At 59.2% G+C, this 16,077-nt stretch overlaps 1 protein-coding gene across 5 annotated transcripts; it reads right to left on the reverse strand.

Moving 5' to 3' along the window:
- Window positions 1-45: 45 nt before the first annotated feature.
- On the reverse strand, window positions 46-13,776 carry PTBP1 (polypyrimidine tract binding protein 1). 5 transcript variants are annotated; one of them, XM_012745710.3, is made up of 15 exons: window positions 13,653-13,776; window positions 11,679-11,709; window positions 7,926-8,001; window positions 7,395-7,567; window positions 7,164-7,310; window positions 6,914-7,084; window positions 6,654-6,764; window positions 6,413-6,587; window positions 5,933-6,010; window positions 4,900-5,048; window positions 3,501-3,534; window positions 2,951-3,043; window positions 2,648-2,864; window positions 1,707-1,784; window positions 46-1,636 (listed from the first exon to the last, which is right to left on the reverse strand). In XM_012745710.3, exons 1-15 carry the CDS (start codon window positions 13,658-13,660, stop codon window positions 1,504-1,506), a joined length of 1,674 nt encoding a protein of 557 aa, XP_012601164.1. In that variant the 5' UTR covers window positions 13,661-13,776; the 3' UTR covers window positions 46-1,503. The 5 variants fall into 5 exon arrangements, with proteins under 5 accessions (XP_012601164.1, XP_012601166.1, XP_012601165.1 ...); XM_012745712.3 differs by lacking the exon at window positions 13,653-13,776 and adding an exon at window positions 13,113-13,133; XM_012745711.3 differs by lacking the exon at window positions 5,933-6,010.
- Between the last annotated feature and the right edge of the window lie 2,301 nt (window positions 13,777-16,077).

The following is a 16,077-nucleotide window of genomic DNA, read 5'->3' on the forward strand; positions in this document are numbered from 1 at the left end:
GAGACAGAGGAGACAAAACAGGCCCAATGAAGAGGGAAACCAGCACAGGGTACAGAGGAGTTTATTCAAAGTCCAAGTACAGACCGGCCCAAGGGCCTTCTACAATGTGAACAGCAATAAAGAGGTCTACAGAAAAGGTAAAATTTGTTATAAAATCGTTTTAATCGAGTTCTTTCTGCATTACACGCCATCGGGACGGGCAATGGAATGTGCTGTGGTCACTGCTCGCTCCACGTCACAATACTGAGCCTGGAATCTGAATCGCTGGTATCAAAATATACATCTGTGTCACCATAAAAAACCGCGTGTTGCTGCCCCTCACATCCTACAACAGGTATAAAAAATTATAAATATCTACACCCTTGTTACACTCCTTTATGGAAACTCAGGGATCCAAGGGCCCCCCAGCCCTGCACAGGCCAGAAGGACAGAACAGTTAAGACTTGGGACACGTGTCCCACCATCTGGGTCCCAGCATCAGAGGCAGACAAAAAACAACGAAACTTTGGTCCAAAATTTGAAGGAAAAAAAAAAAAAAACCCTGAAAAGTCTGAGAGCTTGTTTCTAGGCAATTGCAAGTGAGGCGGAGTAAGGCAACGGGAGGCGGGAGCGGGCCCCTCCCTGAGGGGTCCCAGGAAGGACCTGGGGCTGCCTGTGCCCCGGGCTGGCCCCTGCTCTCTGGAAACTGGGTCCTGCCTGTGACTTAATTACAAAGAATAAAATAAAAGCACAGTATACAAGGTAATACCAGAAGGAGATTTAGATTACACTCATACCATTGTATCATCTTGCTATAAAAAGTTACTTAAAACTATTTCTTTTGCATATAAATGAAAAAGATTAGAATATTTGGTCAACTGGAAATATTGCTAGGCACAGATGTCTGCAACTGTATCAAAGTATAATACAAAGATTACGATGAAAAGCTCCCAAGCTGAAGAAGCGACAGGATGGTGCCCTCGGCCTGGGGGGCACCTGGGTGGCGGGTGGGGGCTGGGGGAGAATCACGTCACTTGATTAGGTGGGGTGTTGGGCGCAGGGCTCCTGCCACACCTCAGGCACATGATCCTGCAGGAGCCTGCAGAGGCCGCTCTGCCCTCACCGCATGACCCGCCCCCTTGGCGCCCCGGCACGGGTGGGTGTGACGCCGGTGGGTGTGGGCCACAGGAGCAGGTTTGTAAGGCACAGAAGGCCAGGCGTGTCTGGGGCGCCCACCTGCAGGCCCCACGCCCGACACGCCCAGCAAGGCACGGCCTGTGGTCTGGCCCCAGGCACCGGGGCTGGTGAACTCCTGCCGCAGTCACCGAGAGCCTGAGCTGTCACCGTCACCACAAGGTTAGCAAGGTGAACTAGATTTAATTTTTTTAAAAACAGGTAAACTGATTTCTCTTTTAAAAAAATAAAATCTCTGGTCTGTTAAGGTCACTTCAGCTGCTTTTTAAAGTGGCTTTTTTCTGGAATGATGGAAGTTGTCGCCAGGGAGCCAGTCGAGGGCACCCCGCCCTAGATGGTGGACTTGGAGAAGGAGACCCGCAGGTGGTGGTTCTCGCCGAGGTCATGGTTGTGTAGGTCGATGAGGGCCTGGACCGCCTCCTCCACGGAGCCCATCTGGATCAGGGCCATCTTGCGGTCCTTCCTGCAAGACACGGAGTCAGCACAGGCCAAAGGGCAGCCCGGGGGCAGGACAGTGCCCAGCGCATACTCACTGGAAGAACTTGAACCCTTTGACGACCCCGCCGTTGCTGGAGAAGAGAATCTTGAGATCTTCCTCGGATATCGATGGCCTGTGGGAGACAGGGCGTGAGCCAGGTATGCAGACAGGGACTGCCCCGTGGCCCTCAGCGGGGCGTGGGGGCCTCTCACGATGACCAGAAACAGCTGTGGAGGGCACAGACTCCATCCACTCGACTTCCATGAAACCGACATCCACCAGGTTTGCAAAAATACAAAGTGATGCCTCTCCTGGTGAATTTTCTTTTGTGAAAGTTTGACAGAAAGCATCATCTAGATTAAAACAAAGGTTTACTGCAGGTTCAGTGTCCCTTATCCAAAATGCCTGGGACTAGAAGTGATCTGGATTTCCGAATATTTGCATTACTCTGAAGGAGAAAAAACCAAAATGTTCCAACAAGCATTTCTCCTCAGTGCTCAAAAAACTTCAGATACATGGCCGGGCGAGGTGGCTCACACCTGCAATCCTAGCACTCTGGGAGGCCGAGGTGGGCGGATTGCTCAAGGTCAGGAGTTCGAAACCAGCCTGAGCAAGAGTGAGACCCATCTCTACTATAAATAGAAAGAAATTAATTGGCCAACTAATATATATAGAAAAATTAGCCAGGCATGGTGGTGCATGCCTGTAGTCCCAGCTACTCGGGAGGCTGAAGCAGGAGGATCTCTTGAGCCCAAGAGTTTGAGGTTGCTGTGAGCTAGGCTGACACCATGGCACTCACTCTAGCCTGAGCAACAAAGTGAGACTCTGTGTCCACCCAAAAAAAAAAAAAAAAAACCTTCAGATACAGCAGCACTCTGGCTTCTGGATTAATGGGGATGGATGCTCCATGAGCACCGGGACCCAAGCCCTTGGTGGGCAGGACAACCGAGAGAGCTCTGAGCCCTGTCACACCCAGTCCGCGCTCCCAGGACTCACGGGATGTTGGAGAGGTGCAAGGTGGCCGAGGGCGGGAAGATGTTCTGGAAGTTCTTGGAGCCAGGCTTCTTGAAGCGGTGCAGGGGCGAGTTGCCGTAGTCCTTGGTGAGGCCCTGGTCCTCCTGGCCCTCACGGGGCAGCTGCACGTTCTGGTGCTTGGACAGCGTGATGCGGATGGGTTTCCCATGCAGCTTGTGCCCGTTCAGGTGGCTCATGGCTGGACAGGGAGGGGGACAGGTATGACTAGGCGCCCCTGGCCGGCCGCAGCCCCCCTGCCTCCCCTAACCCCCCTCCGGTCCTCACCCAGCTGGGCCTGGCTGCCGTCGGCCATCTGCACCAGGGCGTTCTCCTTCTTGTTGAACAGGATCTTCACCCTCTGCACATCTCCGTAAACGCCTTCAAAAGTCCAGGCACGAGGGAGCCTCTGAGTCCCTACCGACACCCGCCTGGTCTCCCCACCTGCCCTCCTAGACCCCGCGCACCCCTCAAGGCTCGGCTCAGCCCGGCCGGGTTTGCTTATGCTGCCCCTGGGGCACCTGCGTCTAGCAGCCACCAGGCACGTTAACAGGAGCCACTGAGTTCAGCAAAGTCATAAACTCCAGGACAGATAATTGCCAAGGAATGATCACTTCAGCATGCTACCGACATGTTTTACTCTTTGAAAAGCATGCAGGGCAATAAACCATGCGTATCTAGGGACCAAAATAAATACGCAAACCGGAAGCAAACCATACAACGAGGCAGAATGCCAGGGAGCAGAGAGCCGGACTGCAAACTCATAGTACGTCTCAGGGCATGAAAATAACCTCAATTAAATGAAAACAAGGTAATAAAAGTGTGAATGATAACATACCGAAAAGAATAAAGAGGCTTTGGGGTGTGACTCTCTTTAGAGAACAGCAGAGCAAGGCAGCGGAGGGACAGGGGAGAGGGAGAGGTCAGGGGGGCGAGTTGCCAATCGTCCACCACGAGGAAGACAGTCCCCGCAGGCGTGCAGTGGTTGATGGATGATGAAGTTGTCAGGATGTTAATATTCAAGGGCAGGTTGGTTTCCGGAGAGCAGGGTTTGAGGGGGAATTTTTGTTTTTATTTATTTATGTTTTTGTTTTGTTTCAAGCAACAACAGGAAGCAGAAGTACCGTGCAGTCAGTTGGCAAAGAAATTCCGGATCAGGGCAAGAAAAAAAATTGGGAGAGGGGAAGGGGAGAAAAGAAAAAAAAGTAGCAAAAAAACACAGGTCAGTAAATACATAAGAAAATCAGGTAGTGTTCCACAGTCACGCTCCACACACATCTCAAGTTACAGGTTTACCTCAAGGAACACACGGTAAGAAAGCACCTCACTCACACAGCCCGCAGGAGAAGATACTGCCCAGGTCCTCCACGGGCATTCCACACCACGCCCCACGGAAGGAGCTGGCCCCGTCCCGCTGCAGGCCGGAGCCCAGGACGCCCAACCTCGCCCGAGCACGGCCCGGGCGCGCCCACTCCCGCGCGGGCAGTGCCGTCTCCTGCGGCTGTGCGCAGACCGAGTCTGACCACGATCACAGGCAGTGAAGGAGTTGAGTCTGTTAGTTCACAGCTTCACTAGGCGTCTAGCTCAGGACAAGCTGGATGGATAGTGACAGCTCATGACGAGGAGGCGGAGGCAGGGAGGTCAGCGCCACCCCCGCCTCAGGGCCTCAGAGAAAGTCACAGACAGATAAAGGAGTCTGAGATGTTGATTAAATGTTAATCCCATCAATCAAGAGTTAAGTGTTTCGAGCCTGTATTATCTCATCCAAGCTCTCCGAGCCGAATTTAGCCATTCTGACAAATAAAAATCCACCATTCAGATAGCAGGCATTCCGGCCTGCTGACGCCCGGGCTCACCCAGAGGACGTGCAAGGCACACCTGGTTTCTAAACTGCACCCTGCTTGGCTCTGATTTTTAGATTGCCTTTGGATAATGAAAAATATTTCAACTCTGAATTATTATGAAATTGAAAATGCAAATCAAGTTGTTAAAGAAAACAGGAAAACTCAAAAGCCATCTCGGGAAAGGAGAGTGACGTGATGCCAGCAGAGCGGGCCGCGCGGGACCAGCTGCAGACGCGCAGGGAGGGCAGCGCCGATCCGGGACGGGGGTGGTGGGCACTTGTGCTGACCCGAGGCCACACCTGCTCTCCAGCACGGCTGCTAAGACCCACGACTGAGCACAACCACCCCTGCGTGCTTTCCTGGGAGAACCACCTGGGAGAGAAACCCACATACCTCTGGGTTGAGGTTGCTGACCAGCAAGACAGAGTTTCCTGCCCCTGCCAGGCCTGGGATGGCAATCCGGCCTGCCGCCGCCGCCGCTGCTGCCGCCGATGGAATGGCCAGGGGGGCCAGGGCTCCGTGAACGTTAGGAACGGACAGGCCTGAAAAGGAAGAGGCAGTCAGGAAATGAGCAGCGGTGCCCTCGTTCTACCACCGAGAGGGAGAACGCAGACACCTTCCCGTCCTCATGCACAAACCACGATGAAGGTGGCTTCTGGCTCTACCCAGGGTGGTTCTACCCAGGGTGCCTGTGGGGTCACCCCAGACCCCTCGCACAGTCACACCAGCTGGCTCCTGCACCAGCGCACCCACCTCTCCTCACAGCACGGATGCCGTGCTGGGGTTGGACCCATCTGCATGCGCCCAGACAGCACAAAAAAGCTCCGGTTCCATAAATGCAGACACGGGCCCTCCGCAAGCAGGGCCTGTCCGGGACGTGCCCGGCGTGCGCATGCTGGTGCCCACTCCTCCATGCAGACCAGGCACGCAGGACGGGCACGCGCTGCTCCGTCCACGGTCAGCACTTGGGCAGGTCGCCCGGCCCAGGAGGGAAGCGGGATGGCACGGGCCACGCACACATGTGCCCGCTGCCGCCGCCAGCTCATGCCACTCAGCCTGGGAGGCCACTGCTTACCAGGCACTCAAATGCAATCTACTAGGGACACATCCCTCCAACCACTGCGGTCCTCGAGCTCGCCCCGGAGATGCTTGAAGGGAACCAGACCACAAAGACTGTGCGGTTAGCGGCTTCTCGCCAACACCAGTGCCTGACACCTGGACTTCCACAGCCCTGCTGACTGCCCTGCACAAGCTGCCACTGTGGAGCAGGGACCCTGCGCTGACTGCCCCTCTCCCAGGAAGGGCCCGTGGCCGGACACTCCCTGGGGCCCAGCCAGCCCACGTCGGCTGCCCGTGGAAGCGAGCGCTGGAAAGGTGTGTGGGCATGCAGTCGGCTGTGGGGAACCAAGATCAAGTGTTTGAATACCTGCAGCTTGAGGAATGGCAAAGGTGGGAGGGAAACCAGCTCCTGCATACGGAGAGGCTGAGATTATACCAGGTGCACCTAGAAATAAATGAGACACTAATCATTGCACCCACAACTCACCGCGAGCAAGCGCCGTGCGTGTCGGGTGGGCCCCAAACCCGGCTGGTGGGCGACCCCCAAGGAGAGCCTTCGCGGGCAGATCCGCTGCTCTGTGGGGGCAGGGGGTGCGTGTGTCCAGACGTGCGGTGCACTGGACTGTGCTGTGCTGGCCGTGCAAGGAGCGCGGAGCCGACTGAGCCCAGGGCCACATGCCGCTGGGGCCTTCTGGGCACTGACTGAGCGAGGCAGCCTTTCCCCTGCGCACGTGGCCTGGGCACCCCGCTCTGGGTCGCCAGGCCTCTGAGTTGCTCAGACTGACTCACAGTGACCCTTGACAGATCCTGCTGCACACACTCAGCGCCATGCCGGGCGGCATCTTACCGAAGGCCGCAGCCATGGTCTGGTCCAGTGAGGGCTGGCTGTCCCCAGAGGGCAAGTCTGGGCGCGTGTAGTCCCGGCTCTTGTCATTGTTGTACTTGACGTTGAGGCTGGTGAGCTTGGAGAAGTCGATACGCAGCGTGCAGCAGGCGTTGTAGATGTTCTGCCCATCTAGGGACTGCAAGGAGGGGCCGGTAAGCCATGGCTGGGGCCCAGGGCAGGTGTCCCTGGGACCCCCACTCACCAGCTTGGCATGCTGAGCGCTCACGGGGTCTGCATACTGCAGCAGAGCTTGGAACTGGTTGTTCTTGGTGAAGGTGATGATTTTCAGAACCGTGCCAAACTTGGAGAAGATCTGCAAGAGCCGGAGGACAGCCGTGAACCCCTGCCCAGCACTCACCAGCAAGGCCCCTCACCCACCCCTCTGGTGTCTGCGGCGCCCCCCAGCCCCTCTCCCAGACAGGCACCTGCAAAGCATTGACTCTGCCACAACAGACACCTCACCTGGTGCAGCACATCCAGCGTCACGGGGTAGAAGAGGTTCTCCACGATGATCCTCAGCACGGGGCTCTGCCCGGCCATCGCCATCCCCGCGTCCACAGCGGCGGCCGAGGCGGCCAGGGCCAGATTTCCTGACTGGACCGAGTTCACTGCCTGCAAGGCCGCCTGGGCCCTCTGCGGAAGGCACTGCCGTGAGTCCCAGCCCGGTGCAGCCCAGTCCGCCCCATAGGCCCCTGGGGGGGGGGGAACGCACCGCCTGGTTGGGGGAGCTGTCGGTCTTGAGCTCCTTGTGGTTGGAGAACTGGATGTAGATGGGCTGGCCACGTAGCACGGGCGTCACTGAGGTGTAGTAGTTGACCATGGTGTTGGCGGCCTCCTCGGTATTCATCTCGATGAAGGCCTGTGGGAGAGGCTGTGAGCCACGGGCGTGCACAAGCCCCCCCCCCCCAGCCAAGGGAGCCCGAGCTCGCCAGGTGGCAGGTACCTGGTTCTTCCCTTTCAGCATCAGGAGATTGGTCACCTTCCCAAAGGGCAGCCCCAGGGAGATGACTTCCCCCTCGGTGACGTCACTCGGGAGCTTGCGGATGTGGATCACTCTGGAGGGAACACCGGCGCTTCTATTGTCACCTTTGAACTTCTTACTGTCATTTCCATTTGCTGAAAAAGGGAGCTGGGGTGAGACCCATGAAGTGGCAGGTTCCCTGCCATGCTGTCCTTCCCCTGGGCTCCCAGGGAGCTGTACGGGAACCCTGCCAGCGTTAGGGTTTATACCCGTCTCCCCTACAAATCCAAGGGGAGTATGAACCTTTACATGTCACCCTCATAACACTCTGCAGCCCAAGTCCCAGTGGGACTGCAGTGTGGCCTATGGGCAGCGTGAACCACGCACGGGAGGTACCGACTCGAGGCCAAGTTAGGACGGCCACTACAGGATCTCAACTCTCAGGGAAAACACCACAAACCAGGTAGGGCCCTGGCTGCAGCCTCAGGCCACGCTCCTGGCAAGTGGCGTTACCTGCAGAGGCCGAGCTGCTGCTCATGATAAAGGGTCCGTTAGTGACACAAGTAGAGAAGAGCTCGTCAGATCCCCGCTGGAAGAGACAAGGAAGTATTGAGCTGCACTTGCTCCCACTGGCCAGAGACCCCCAGCCCTCCAGGCCCAAGCCCACATGCACAGCCTGCTGCTCTGAGCAGCCCTGACAACCCCTGCCGAGGCCTGGCCCCACCCTAGCACTGGCCAGTCTCCAGACGGAGGACGCCCAGTGCCTAGGTCCCACAACCCACCCGGACACTGCTCCTTTTCCCAACCTTGGAACCCTGGGAGACTGCCAGGGGGTCTGGGAGGCTGTCACCTGCAGGACTCTGCTCGTACCATTCCCACGTCCATGGGTGTGGCTGCCCTCAGTGCAGGCCTGGGGCCTCCCATCACCGGCCTGCCCAGAGGAGCATGGCGGGGCCTTGGGCATCCAGACGGCGGCTGGACAGAGCCCCGCCCCTGCTCTCCAGCAGCAGGAGTCGTCCTATTTCCCAGCCCCCGAGGAAACCCGAGCCTGGGCTCGGCACACTTTCGGACGTCTGGAAACACTACCTCTTTATGCAGCGGGCGGCGCTATCCAGTAACAGCGGCACCCGCTCAACTCCGGCTCCTCCACCACCACCACCACCCCCCCCCCCGCTTGTGAACGGGATGAGGGAAGCTCAACCCCCCACTTTTGACTCCTCCATTTTCTTTCTGAAGACAATTTATGTCCTCATTAGTTCCAATCTAACTGAATCACCCCTAAGAATGACACTGGGAGACCCCAGACATAGGAAAACAGACATCCCCCCCCCCCCGCGAGGCTTGAGGACACACAAGTTTATTCAAAAAGTGAAACTGGAGAAGATGCTGGTGACAGTCCTTAGTTACACAAAAAACAGAAACACAGGTCTGAGGACCCTGACGCGCAACAATTTAACAGGCACCAGGCGCCGCTAGCATGAACCTACAGGGCACCGAAGCGGGCGTCTGGGGCAGCGCCCAGGCACCCCAGGACACGGCCCAGAAACGAGACCCCTACCGCACCCCTCAAGCACAGTCAAGTGCAGAGAAACTAATGTGCAGACCAGGGCGCCACTGCCCCAGGTCCACTGTCCCCCAGGCCTGGAGAGCAAGGCCAGCTGGCTTCCTCCCAAGAGCCTCCCTTCACTCCCACAGAGACCTCAGACCCGGGCCAGGTGGGACGTAGCTGTAGCCCCCAGCACCCCATCCAGAAGCCCCAGGGGCTCCTCCACGCCCCTGCCCATGGCACTGCAGGAGGCCAGGTCTAGAGACAGGGTGGGAAAGACCCAAGGAACGGGCAGCCCCCACTGCTGTGGGAGAGCCCTCGAACCCGGACGGGAGGCAGGCAGTCCACCAGCAGCAGCTCCCCCGGGCCCGAGGCAAACCTTGCGAGGCCCACAGAACCAGCAACCAAAACCTGTAAAGGCTTAGGAGGGGAGACTCCCAGCTTCAGGGCCAAAGAACGAACACAGATTAGGGACCAATGAAGAAAGGCCCAAAACAAGCCCTCGTCTCTGCGGCTCACGCCCGAAGTCCAGGGGCCTGGGCTGAAGCCCGCCTGTACCATGTGAGCACGGTGGGCTGCACGAGGTGTGGGAAGAAGGCTGTCAAGACCCCCAAACGTCCATGTGGGGAAGCCAGACCATGTGCCAGGCATAGGCAGAGCACCTGAGAGGCACAGCCTCGCCCCCGGGGCCTTCCCAGCACCTCCACTGAAGTGGCTCCGGCCCCCTCCTGCACAGAGGCTGGGGACACCAAAGCCAGCCTCCCCCCATTGGCTGGGGGCCAGGCACCCATGCGGTTCCCATGTGCTGGCAGCACAAACCTTAAAAAGGGCATCTTGGCTTCCGTTTCTGACTGGAGTAGCAGGCGGGGCCAGAATTTCCTCGGAGCGTATTCTTGGCCGCCTGCCAGAAGCCCTAATCGAGTTCCCATGGGCCAACGGGCTGGCGCGCCCACAACCGTCTGTGGCCGACAAACTCTGTGCCCACTGGGAGCCGACACAGACACAGTTAGCCTAGCAGCACCCTGGAGAACGGGGACACCCAGCACCCTGGGGGGACACAAGGCAGGCCAGGGCAGAACCAACCAGTCGGAGGCTTGGGTGAGGTCCCACCACCTTGCTTTAAGGGCCAGGACGGCAGGGAACACCAGGACAGTCTCCCTGAGTGAGACCTGCTAGGCACATGGACCACAGTGAGTGGCAAGGCCCGCACTTCTGAATCAACAGCTCGGGCCCACAGACGACAATCTTCAACCTGCTCGCGTACAGGAGCCTGTTCTAATCCCGGGATAAGGACAACAGAGGCAGGTGTGGGCACAGGACAGCCATACCTCCCTGAGGCTGAGTGATGGGTACACCTGGGTGCCCAGAAAAGCCCTGGGCACAGTCCCACCCCCCTTCCCTCTGGCCAGGGCCTGTACAGGGGCTGCGCTGGCAGGGGGACCAACCTCCAGGCGGCAGGTGCTGCTTCAGGCACCAGCGCTTCCAAGTTTCTACCCTATCCAGGTTTGGCTTCCACATCTGACCAACAAGCCCCCTGGGAACAGGAGAAGGGTTCTAAAGAGGGGCCCCGGTGTGTAAGAGCTGATCCAGTTGGAAAGCTGCTCCCGCAGGAGCAGAGGAGTATTTCCAAGCCAGACATATTCAGTGATTGTTACAAGTGCTTCAGATGAAAAGTCCCTCTCCCTCCTCCCGACACTGAACAAACAGGTTTTATCTGCAGGAAGATCGGGGCAGGCAGCGTGTAAAGACAGCAGTCCACTTGGGAAAAACCGAAACCTGGCCCAGCCACCACCAACTGACCAGAAACCAGCAACCAGCCTGCTGTTTGCTCAAGACACCATGGTGGGCTCACCCTACAGGAGGCTCCAGGGGCAAGCCCTGAAGTCAGGGAGCAACCCCAAACCACAACTAGAGCCGGAACAGGCAGGTAACTGCAACTGCCACAAAGACTGAGTTAACAAGCTAACCAGAACCGTGCTGATGGCCAGCCAAGGCCAAAGGCCCGCATCCCCCACCCCGGGAGGAAAGCCAGGCCTCTCTAGACTTCACACCAGGCCGTAATCCCCTTTTCTCAAATGCACGAAGTCTGGTCCTCAACTGGGAGAGAGGAAAACAAAACCACAGGCTGATAGGGTGTCCCAGCTCCCACCTCACAGGGCAACAGAGCGCCCCTTCCTCCCAGCTCTGGACTCCAGAGCTCACACCCAACAGTCGCCCTGAGCCACTGTCCCATTAAAAGACACAGTATCAAGAGCCCCAGCACCCCCCAGCCCCCTCTCACCACCCGCCCCACCAAATGTTCAGGGTCTGACCAGACCTCCCCTCCAAAGGCAGATGACTCTTCCTATCAAAACTGAGACAGCCTACTTAAAAGCAGGATTCTTGCTGCCTCTGACTTCCAGGGCAGAAAACGTCCCAAACCAAAGCTTGTGGCCGTAAAAGACGAAGGACAAACAGATTCTGAATTGAGGGCCTGGCCACCAAACCTAACCGCTGGAAACCCACGTGACAGTCTGGAACTGTACAACTCGGTGCTGACAGGGCTCAAACTTCTCACGTTTTCAAGAGCTCCTGGCCTGCCAACCCTACCACCCAAGTCCAAATGGTAAACCGATGGGAGCGTGTCGCTTCAGGAACGAAACAGTGCCCTCCAGTCTAAACCAGCAGAAGGGGACGAGGCCCGGTGAGGGTAACCAAGAAGCAAAGTGAGAAGTGCCTACCTTTGTACCAACTGCTATATCTGGGACAATGCTGTAGAGAGAAAAGGAGAAAACGTTAGCGAGGTGTGCCACTCAGCAGGCAGGAAGAGGCCTGGAGGGCCAGCCTGTTCTGCCACCAGTGGGGCCTGGAGGTCGCCCCTACCAGCCACCAAAGCAACAGGAGTGGTCGCAGCCGCTGCTCCTCTGGGCGCACAGGAACCCCCACTAGCTAGAAAGCTCTAAAGGGCAGGGAAGTGAGCCATCTACTTAATTAACTTGAAAAGGGGCCACCATTGTCCTTTAGTGCCTGTCCCTCCCAGCAAGACCCCAGGCCCTGACCTGCTGCACCCGAGGTCCAAAGACAAAAGACACCCCTCTTTAACAACTCCGGGAGTGATGCTGAATGCTTGCAGTTAAAGTTCAAATGTGTTGTTTGCTTTCCATAAAACTGGAAATGCCTGGGACAGGCGAGAAGGCAAACTCATAGGCAGAGCTTCCACCGGGGCAGGAGTGGGGTGCGGGGGCTCTAGAATCACCCACTCTAGGTGACTCTCGACACATGAGGAGCTTAACCCACTATGGAAGGACGGGGGTGGCAGCTGAAACGATCAGTTAAAATTAACAGACCTGCCGGAATACAACTCAAGTTACTCATCAACCCTGGCTCTGCCTGACTGGACTTTCTCCCCTCCTCGGGAAACATGGCTGCCCCGGCCCTGCAGCCAATCGCACCTCACTGAGGGCCAGCTCCCAACACAGAACACTGAGCCCTCAAAGGCCCTAAGTGACTCAGAGAATGTCTGTCCAGGAGGGTCTTCCAAAGGCCTCCCTGCAGCCCCACTCACCGGAGAGCAGTGCCCACCTGCACCTGCCCAGTCCCTGGCATTCCCGACCTCCTCATGCCCCAGGGAGGCAAATTCAGGGCACCAACAGCCAAAGTGTGGTGACTCAGATCCTGGAGCTCCAGTCCTGCCTGCTGTCGTAGGACTATCTACAACGACTCATTCTAGGGCCTGCAGACCCACTTGCAGGGACTTCCGCCCATGGCTATAACACACAAAAGCCCAGGGGCTGCTTCCTAACCGAAACCTAAAAGTTACCAAGCCAATGAAAAACTTAAAGAATGCAAAGCATCTGCAGCCTCTCCCGCTGCCCGTTCCCAGGGAGGGCCTCCGCCACAGGAAGTGCTTTACATAAAATGGCTTTCCCCACCGGTCTGCGAGGCTGCCCCCCGCGCTGGGCCGGGCACCTCAGGTCGGTCACTGCGGAAGCCAAAGGCGGAGGGCTCGGCCAGAAGAGTCGAGGAACAGCCGTCCCTTCAGCCCTCCCCACCCCCTGTGAGCCCCGGCGGGGATCCGGGCAGGGGGCTCCCGGAGAGGCCCCCCCGCCAGCACCGCGCCCCTCCCTGGGCTGCACTCTTTCCGCATGCTGGGCCTAACTCTGCCCGGAATCTACCATCGCGGCTCCGGGGCCGGAGCGCACGTGACCCGGGCCACTCCCCACGCCGAGCCAGGCCAAGGGGAGGCTCGCGAACCCGGCCCTGCCGGAGCCCTCCCGCCCCGGCCTTCCGGGACGCCCGGGGGCGCCGGGGGTCGGGTCCGCGCGGCGGGAAAGGCGCGCGCCCCCGCCGTAGGCCGCGCACGCGCACTGGACCCGCCGGGAGCGCGGACGGCTGCGCAGGCGCGCGGGGCCCGGACGGGAAGCGGGAAGGGCCATCCGGGGCGTGCGAGACCGCGCGGGGGTCGGGGAGGGACGCGGGGCGCCGGGGACCACTAGGGCGGGGGCCGCGTGCGCTCAGCCCGGGCGCGGAGGCCGGAAGCGGCGGGCCCGGGGCGGGGTGGCCTCTGTCTCGCCCGACCCCGCAGCCGGTTCCCGCGCGCCGCGGCGGGGGAGGGGCGGCCGCGGAGCCCACAGGCGGACGGAGGCGGGGTCGGCGCGGCGGGGCGGGCAGGGAGGGCCGCGGCGGGCAGCGGGCGCGCGGCGCCGGCGACTCACCCGTCCATGGCACACAGAGCGGACCCGCAGGGGACGGAGTGGAGGCGCCGGAATAGCAGGAACCGACCCAACGGCTCCGAGTTATAGACTCACAAGATGGCGGAGACGCCCGCACACGTCCCCCGCGCGCGCTGCCCATTGGCTCCCGCTGCGACCAGGAGGCGGGGCGAGCCCCGCGGGCTCCCGTTGGCGCCTGCCAGTGGCCAGAAGGCCGTGCGGGGGCGGGGCCGAGACGGGTAGCGGGAGGCTACTGGAGGAAGCGGCTGTCCGTCAGGGCTGAAGGCGGAAACGTCCTACAGAGTCGGGGGAGGGGAGAAAGGGTGGGAGCACGTGACGGCGTCGAATTAGTCAGGGAGCCGCCGTCTGGCGCGTGGCTTCGCGGGGAGAAGCCATCTTGAGAGTGGGTACGTGGCGAGTCAGGCGGCGGGAAGCGTGCTTGCCCCAGGCTGCCGCCATCTTGCAATCGGGCAAAGGCCTCCCGCCTGGGGCGTAAGAACCGAGGGCGGCGACTCGCCATCTTGGAGTCGGGCAGGAAGCCTGAAAGGCTCCATCTTGCTTGTGGGCACATGACCAAAAAGTAGGATTCAAACTGAGCGCTTACTTCTAAGTCATCCCGCCAGGAGGTGGAGGTCGCAACGCTTCCTGGACGCGCCAGCTCTGTTTGCACAGCTGGCCACGGAGTTTCCCTCGATCGTCCTTTGTTCGACCCAGAGCTGTGATGCCCTGCCCACTCTGCTCTGCTGGTTACAGGGATAGGGAAACTGAGGCCCACGTTGCGCACAGTGGATGGCTACCCCCACCCTACAGCTGGGAAAACTGAGGCCCAGGCCGCACGCAGTGGTCTGCCACCCCCACCCTATCTGGAGAAACTGAGGCTCAGATGCTCACAGTGGAGGGCAGCCCCCACCCCACATCTGGGGAAACTGAGGCCTGGGCTCCACAGTCACCAAGAACTGAATCCGGCCTAGGGGCCTCCATGCCACATCCCAGCAGCAGGGAAACACCCTAAAATAGTTCCCCAAGGCGCTGATCCCAGGGAAAGTCAACCTGGCGGTAGGCAGAGGTGGATGAGGGATGGCTCCTGGACTGGTGCGGGGGTAGGTGGGAGCAGGGCCTGGATAGATCGGGCAGGGTGGCCAGGACCCCCAGCCCTTGCACGCTAGGGAACCCGTGCTGCAAGCCGGGGACCACCTTGGGCATCGAGGCCTGGGCACAGCTCCCAGTGCGGGGCAGTGGTCCTGACCCCATTTGCCAGGAGTCCTTGCTGAAAAGGGGGTTCTTACTCCACACCAGCCGGGGGCGGGGGCGCCCTGGCGCTCGTGGAGACCCGCGGGCGGGCGGGCCTGGCGCCGGCCCAGGAGCCTTGGAGCCCCGCCGCGCACCGCTGCCAGAGGATTCCAGCCGGGATTAGAGGCGGCTGCCGATTTCCACGGAGGCCTCACGCGGTGAGGTACTCTGGCCCGAGCTCACCAGCGGCCAGGATCGCTAATCAGGAATGTCCCGGAGGATTTAGGAGAAGCCCCGGCGCGCATTCCCGTGGATTTGCTGCCATCAGGCCAGCTGCTCTGTTTGGTTTGCTCTCTGAGGGGCTGTGCCAGGGATGGGTCCCCATCCTCAGAGCAGACTGGCAGCTGACACTGGGGGAGATTCCACCCCAGCCCCACCCCGTTTCCAAGCACCGGTCTGCCCCACCCGAATCCTGTTAAAACCCACTTCCCATCAAGGTGCTCCCAGCGCTCTTGCCTTGCTTGGAGTAAAGGCCAGTCCCTGCCGCCCAGCAGGCCCCAGACCACCATTCCCCATCCAGTTTCTGGCTTCATCTGTGGCCACACGGGCCTGCCCCCACCCAAAGTCTGTTCGTTTCTGGGAGGTCCTTCCCTAAACCTGCGCGACTCCCCAATTCACACGCCAGCCTTGAGACCTTTGCACAAGGTCCATTTATCAGAACAGCCTGCCTTGGCCGGCAGGATGGCTCACGCCTATAATCCTAGCAGTCTGGGAGGCCGAGGCGGGCGGATTGCTCAAGGTCAGGAGTTCGAAACCAGCCTGACCAAGAGCGAGATCCCGTCTCTACTATAAATAGAAAGAAATTAATTGGCCAACTAAAATATATAGAAAAAAATTAGCCGGGCATGGTGGCGCATGCCTGTAGTCCCAGCTACTCAGGAGGCTGAGGCAGGAAGATCGCTCGAGCCCAGGAATTTGAGGTTGCTGTGAGCTAGGCTGACGCCACAGCACTCACTCTATCCCAGGCAACATAGTGAGACTCTGTCTCAAAAAAAAAAAAAAGAACAGCCTGCCTGCCTTGACCTCTCTCTCTGATAAAACAGTGCGGGACACATGTCACCAGGTTTGGGGTCCCCCTGGGTAGTATAGGACACTCATCTCAAGAACTTTCATTGCACCTGCAAAGACCCTTTTTCCA

Source organism: Microcebus murinus, chromosome 27, assembly GCF_040939455.1.
Source record: "Microcebus murinus isolate Inina chromosome 27, M.murinus_Inina_mat1.0, whole genome shotgun sequence".
Taxonomy (NCBI): domain Eukaryota; kingdom Metazoa; phylum Chordata; class Mammalia; order Primates; family Cheirogaleidae; genus Microcebus; species Microcebus murinus.

What these genes read in the sequence shown, in the direction of transcription:
- PTBP1 (XM_012745710.3), bottom strand. An exon ending in ACAGCTCCCCCAACCAGGCG is followed by an intron (nt 7,085 to 7,163) that starts GTGCGTTCCCCC and finishes TGCCTTCCGCAG; the next exon opens with AGGGCCCAGGCGGCCTTGCA. An exon ending in TTGCACCTCTCCAACATCCC is followed by an intron (nt 1,785 to 2,647) that starts GTGAGTCCTGGG and finishes TGTCTCCCACAG; the next exon opens with GCCATCGATATCCGAGGAAG.